We start from the raw sequence: 7,007 nt of genomic DNA, 5'->3' as shown, positions 1-7,007 counted from the left end.
GGAAGGGGGGGGGGGGGGGGGGTGGGGGGGGGGGGGGGGGGGGGGGGGGGGGGGGGGGGGGCTTACTTATTTTTTTGAGGTTTATTTCTTTCAAAATGATGGCTTTGCCTCTGTCTCTGTTGGCCTCTGCATGTGGCGCTTTGGTGGGCTGACTGCGTTGGAAATGCTGGTTAGCCGTGGTTTTGGGGTAATATGCTAAATGTATTCACGTCTGCTTTCAGGGTGTTCCTGGTAACCCAGGATTGCAGGGACCCCCAGGTACTCCAGGAGATCCTGGTGAGAGGGTGAGTGAGTGCTGGACTCCATTTTACAGTTTATTGCAGCTGCGTCACAGCTGCAATAAACTGTATATCAATTTAAACTTTACACCATCTCTTTATTGTGGTGTAAAGTAAATGTCTATGTTTTGAAATTATATTAAAAGTCAGTAGAAGCAAGCAGTCCGGTTTCCAAATTAGCTTTGATGGAGAGTGGAAATATTTGAACGCAAATCTTTAATCATTTGTGGACTTCAAGAGTGCCTTTCCATTCTTCTGAAAGACTCTCGAAGCTTTAATCGCAAATGAAATTAAAAGTGTACTTTTGTCTGAAAGGATGTTCAGGTTTTGGCCCAGATGAGACACTTTTGATGTCGTCTCTGGTTGAGGATTGGATTAACACGAGTAATGTCGCACCTGTAACCAATATCCTGCTGCAGTCCAAGTCTGATACCTTGAAAGGGCTTCAGAATACAATTCCCCTCCCCCTCCATGGTGGTTATCCATGTTGCTTGCATAGGAATCTTTTTCTGCCTCACTTTTTCCTTCCACTAAGCTTTCCTTGAAAAAATATTTTGATGGGTCACCCTGTGAACAGCCAGGTTGTTCAGTAATAGCATTTTGTGGTTTACTGCACTTGAGAAGCGCATCAATGACTGCCTGCTCAACAACTGTCAAGTCTGCAGTCTTCAGGCAGTAACACTTTTGTGTTGTCAGTACTTTTTCGTTTTACTTAAAATTGTAATTTGCAGGCTGAAATATGTTTCAGTTTTTCATGAAATTCCTGAATTAAATTAACTGCTGTTCTGTGAAGAAAATTCTGACAAACTACAAAAACGACTTGGAAAAAAAATACTGCAGTTTGGTATGCAATCAGTTTATGGAAAGTTTGGGGGGGGAAATCAGCTGTGCTGCTGATCAGTGGGATTGCTGAAGAAGTTTTCTTTGAAATTTGCAGAATTCCTGAAATTACATTTTTTTTACATCTCTATTTAAATCTAATCATATATTTGGTTTACTTGATGATACAAAGGATAATCTTGCTTCATCCAAAACTGCCAACTATTTTCTTTCTGAAAGGAAACTTGGGGAACAAATAGGCCACTTGCTAGTTTATTCAACTGCTTTCACGAGTACAAAAGTTTTATTGTTTCACTGAGTCAGGGTGATAAAAAAAAATAATTTCTGTTCATCCAGAAAGTCTGTCCTCCCTCTTCTATTTCCTCTCATGGGACGAAATTGCTGCGGACTGACAGGGACATTAGAGCTGAGTGGTTTCTGTGCTCTGCGGTTTTCCTTTACGCAGTTTCTGCATGCCGCCCTCGCTCCCCAAAGCACTCAGAAACCCCATCCCTTCCAGCCGTCATTAACGCTAGATGCCGCTATGCTCATGGTCGCAACTGTGGATGGGGAAAATTCACAGACACTGGGGAAAAAAAGCGAATGGAAACACATGGTATCAATCAGAGCCAAGATGAGATTGCAGCACAAGAGAGACTGCTAAGTAGATTGTTGTTTCTCTCAAAGTATTAGGCCCTGCCTTAAGCCTTCAATTAATTTCTGATGTTTGTGTACGTCTTTACTCAAACTCTTGATGTTGTAATTCATTATAAAAGTCCTTTTTTTGCAGCAGTTTAAAATTTTTTTTATTCTTTTATGTTTATCCTTCCTTTCTAAAAATCTAAACTTCTGTATTGATATCCATATCATTAGTTAGCGACCTTCTGGGAGTGCCTCAAGTAGCTAACCTCAGACAACATGTTACTTTTAAAATAATGTGGCAACCACTGATTTTATATGAAAGGCAGATGTGGCATGCTGATGTCACCCTTTAGTGTGAAGAGGATTGTTTTGAAACCCTAAACTCAGCGTTTGGGTGCCATCTTCGCGCTCCGGAGTTCTCGCATCCCAAAGTGATGAGTGCCGCTAACTGAGCCATTCTGGGATGTGGCGTGAATGTACAGGAGCTGTCACTGAAGAGAATGAAACATTTGTTTCATTTTGCATCGAGCTATAAAGAGACTGTTGTCAGAGCTCTAAACATTTTTGTTTCTGTGGGAATAGATTCACTTTTGGAGCCAGTGCCAAGTGATCATACAGTAAGTTGCTGCCAGCATAGCCCCACCATTGTTACCGAGTTTTTATTTTTTTAAGGTTTATTGAGACAAACTTATTAACCCAGTTTTCTCATGCAGGCAACATTCTTTCTTTAGATGATTAAAAATGTAGTATTTTTTAACTAAACACTAAACAGAACAATAAAATGAACTTCCCATTAAGGCTAATGTTTGCATCATCCACCAAAACCTTGAGGCATACTGTTATTGAAAATAGTAACATTAATGTTGATTTTGATTTGACTTTAGCAGATGTGGGTCCTCAGGACAGCGAAAGTCCTTCCAAGGCGACAAATAAATTACTGGAACACAGAGTTTGAAATCCTGATATCTGAAAAAAGACAGCCTTCTAAATTGTACATCCAATCACTCCTTTACCAATGCAATGGTGCAGAAACTGGTGTTGCAATGGCAAATATAATTTGATATATTGCGGGAAGATCTGGTAAACAAGGTGTACCTGATAAAGTTGCTGGTGGGTTCATGGGGACGAGTGAGAGCACAGTTAACTGGCCTAACGAATAATTACCATACACTGCTCAGTTGCACAGCACTACCAACACAGACTTTAACTTTAAACCGATTTTTAATATCGCACTCTTTTGCATAGCCATGAATATGATTTCATGCTTCCATGATATCGTGTCCCGTTTGAGATGTTCTGTCTTTGCCTTTTTAGAAATGTCTGATTTTCTCCCGTTTTCACTGTGCAGGGTCCTCCTGGCCGTCCTGGTATTCCAGGTTCAGACGGTGTCCCTGGCCCTCCAGGTACCGTTCTGATGCTACCAGTAAGTCCTGCTGCTTTCTATGTACTTTTAAGTTGTATTTTTTTTTTTTTTGTCCTTTTTCTCACATATTGCTTGAGTCTAATTGTAGTCGATAACCCATGAACTCACCTCAGCGGGTAAATTTACCATGTTGCAGAAACAGTAGGCCAGCGATGGCAGCCTGTTTTCTTTAGGTAACAAATCATCGGCCTTGTAAATGTCAGCCAGTTCAATGGAGTGGAACCAGCGACTGAGGTTTTCAAAAGCTCAGCCAATGACACATATTTATGAGAGTTGCTGTTTGTGCTTGAAAGGTGTGGGGTTAACAGGTTTAATAGACTACCTCCTATGGGGGTGACTATTAGATATGCTACTCTGTAAAAACAAAGACAAGTCCATTTACTTTTAATTTTCTTTTCCTTGTGGCCTACAGTTCCGTGCGGGTGGTGAGGCACACAAGGGACCTGTGATAACAGCCCAAGAAGCTCAGGCGCAGGCCATCCTATCTCAGGCTAAAGTGAGTATCGATGGAAATATTTCATTCTGAAACTCTTTGTGATTGAACTTGCAAATAATATTCTTCACCAAAGTGTTTCTTTAGTTTAAACACTAAAATACTCAAATCAGCATGCACATAAAGGAGCAGTGCATTGCAGAAGTCCCAATCAGGATACAAACAAAGCTTTGGACCCAGGTCAGGCTGAGAAGTGCCCAAAGCCGCAGCAGATACTCATACCCACTCAGCGGTCCTGACAACCGTAGCACTGTTGAAAACAGGTTGAACTTGGGCGCTTTCATCTGGGTGTGATATATTATCACACACATGGAGATGATTAAGCCTCACACAACCACTGAATATTTAAAGCTTTAGAAGTATGCTGAGCTCAGTGGCTCCCACAAGCGGAGTTTGTTCATGGTTAGAAGGCATTTGTCACCTTTCAGTACTCAACTTGTCATGCCAACAATTCGGTTTGGCGTGGGTAAATAGAAAACTAAATGCTTTTCCATACTTCTGTGTTTATTTATTCTCTCTGACCTTTCTAGGCAGCGCGTATTTGTTCGTTCTGTCCAGGTGTTCAGTTATGTACAAATTAGGACATGAATAGGTTTCTGTCTTTTACGTCATTGTGTCATCACACTACAAATAAATGCCAGACAACATTTCTGGCTGTCGCGCACTGTGGTCAGCTATGAGCAGAAGAAAATGCTGAAGTGGTAAACTGTGAACAAGACATGCGGCTCTCAGAGAGCCTGAAATGAATATTTCTGTGGTTTTATTGAGCTATTATAAGATGGTTTATGACGTTGCAAATCCTTACAAATAGCTTTGTTTTTTTTGTTTTTTATTTTTATTTTAGACATTTATTCTATTTTAAATTGTGGGCAGTTATAAGAATGACCTTACATGGTTAAACACTATCAGCAGTTTTTGCAAATTCGCCTTTAACAAGAACTATTTGGCAGTTTTATTTACACTTGGTTAACAGTCTTAGTTCATTTATTACATTTTATATTTTATACATATTCAGAGGCATTTCAGTAATTGGGAGATTCAGAGTACTTTACATGATATTACATTTTTCAAATGTAAAAATCAAAATCATCACAAATTATCATTGGAGTAAAAAATACTTTATTTTTTAATAATTATTACACAAAGTCATCTCTAAACAAGTGGGCCTTTATCCTTTATTTACAGGGTATCAGGTCTATCAGCATATATAGACAATGTGTATGCATGTATACATATGTGTGTTCTTACTTAATGACTAATGGGCTGTACTTTACTTTGATTTGTCGTTAGCTAACAATGAGAGGCCCCCCGGGGCCGATGGGGTTGGCAGGAAGATCTGGACTTTTGGTGAGTATCTCCATCTATCGACGTGTTGCCATTAGTGAGTTCTCCATGTGATAAAAGTACAGTGATTTAGATATATCCAAAGTACGTAATCGTGAATAAAAGGCTACAGAGAATTTTGTTTTCTGCGTCAAGACGCTCCAATCTAAATTTTGTGGCCGATTTCTGTTATCCAGTTTTCAGAAAAGCATGGATAAAAAAATATTATAAAAACATTATTCAGAGTATGTTTTCCTTGCTTTAATGTTGTAATTTGGCATGGGCCTACACATTTTATATTGCTGGCAACTGTGGCGTCATGCTGGCTGTGTGAAATGTTTGCTATGATCAAAGGATGATAGAGTTGATATCTTAAAATGAGTTTAACATCTCAGGTTTCTAAGCCTGTTAACATTTTCAGAAGTCTAACGTTCCATGACAGAAAGCATGAAATCTCCTTTGAACCTTCCTGTTAGCTGTTGGATGGCTCTTTCTCTCTTTTAGCAAATTAAGACACATTATTATGAAATATGCTTTTCTTGTGACAACTGATATTTTATAGTACTGCTTGAAAGAATATGAACATTCCTGTATTATGAATACGAATATTGTCATCCACATATTCAGTTTGGTCATATCTTTCTCAGACAGCTCAATGACGTTACCGGAGTCCTTCAATTCCTCTGCACCAGAGAGTTTGTGCTCATGGAAATATGACTCAGGGATACAGCTATAGTCTGTTTAAATGTCCTTCTTCCTGCTTCTACATAGGGACCCCCTGGGGCTCCTGGACTCAAAGGTGACAGCGGTGACTCTGGACCACAGGTGAGAGGAGTAGCTTTTTGGGGGGTTTTTTCACAGTAATACTTTTGAACTTTATATAACATCTATGTTGTTCCTCTTTGTCTGTTTCTAAAAACAAATAATAATACTGTACATTTACATATTCTGTACAGGGACCAAGAGGTCTTCAGGGTCCAACTGGTTCACCAGGGAAACCAGGAAAAAGGGTAAGGGTGATTTAAACATAAAACTGATTGAGTGGTTCATCTTCTCTATTGTAGCACTGCAGTGGTGATGTACATGCACATCATTTGGGAAGGTACAATTGATGGTATTATGGCTTTGTAAGCACTTATAACATTGAGTCAAACTAAGTCCCACTTATGGATTTATCTTAAAAAAAAAACACTTTACAAGCTCTGTTTATTTTTATTTTTTTGGTATTATGAAAAAAGGGATCGAGCATGATCTTACATATCACATACGCAAAAAAAAAAAAGTAATGTGTCTCAGAATCTAATCTGTTTTGTTGCAAAAAGTGTAAACATCAAACCCAGAACAAAAACAAAATACTTTGTAACGATGCTGGCTGAAAAACGTTACAGAGTTATTATCCATGGTGAACTGAGTCCCATACAGATATATGCTGAAAGGCTTGTCAGAGAGGAAGAAGCCATTTCTCCAAGAGCAACAGAAGAAAATACCAGATTACAATTTACAAATACACTTAATTTTTAGAGACATGTACTGTGGTTTCCCCAATGACTGTTGGATACGCTGGATGGATGAATGTTATGTGGTTTGATTAAATTACATTTAATGCGTTTAACCATAATGACCACTATTACATTTTGAGGAAAAAGAGGAAGCTTGTAGACCTGACAACATTATGTACAAATATGGATGTCGCAGCTGCAAACATAAGTCAGGAAGTTAAAACGTAGGCAGAAATGGAGCTTCCACCTGGTCAAAGGGCCTTGCACAGCACCAAATCAGCTGTAAAGTGGCTTGAGGAGAACAAAATCAGTTATATCTGGAGGAATGGGACAAATTCCCAGCAAAGGACGCTTGTGGAAGGATACGCAAAATATATGCACCTAACTCATACAGTGTAAATGGCAATTTTGATTTACCTGAAATATAAACGTTTTTTTTTTCTATTCAGTATGTGTAAATAACTTTTTTTTTTTTTTTTTTTTTTTTTTTTTAAGTGGGTTTTATTTTTTTTGCCAGTTTTAAAATTTGC

General features: G+C 38.9%; 1 protein-coding gene across 1 annotated transcript in view; it reads left to right on the top strand.

The window, feature by feature from the left end:
• The window catches only part of LOC106964967 (collagen alpha-1(XI) chain-like), a 105,178-nt gene that overhangs the window by 43,268 nt on the left and 54,903 nt on the right, over positions 1-7,007 (top strand). Inside the window, exons 11-16 of the mRNA XM_015060790.1 lie at positions 222-284; positions 3,088-3,162; positions 3,575-3,658; positions 4,946-5,002; positions 5,750-5,803; positions 5,935-5,988. Of these exons, the coding sequence (XP_014916276.1) occupies positions 222-284; positions 3,088-3,162; positions 3,575-3,658; positions 4,946-5,002; positions 5,750-5,803; positions 5,935-5,988 (387 nt within the window). The remainder of the gene's footprint in view (positions 1-221; positions 285-3,087; positions 3,163-3,574; positions 3,659-4,945; positions 5,003-5,749; positions 5,804-5,934; positions 5,989-7,007) is intronic.

Source organism: Poecilia latipinna, unplaced genomic scaffold, assembly GCF_001443285.1.
Source record: "Poecilia latipinna isolate Pla-1442-1.1 unplaced genomic scaffold, P_latipinna-1.0 Scaffold1743, whole genome shotgun sequence".
In the NCBI taxonomy this organism is placed as follows: Eukaryota; Metazoa; Chordata; class Actinopteri; order Cyprinodontiformes; family Poeciliidae; genus Poecilia; species Poecilia latipinna.
This window is presented reverse-complemented; position numbering and strand designations above follow the sequence as displayed.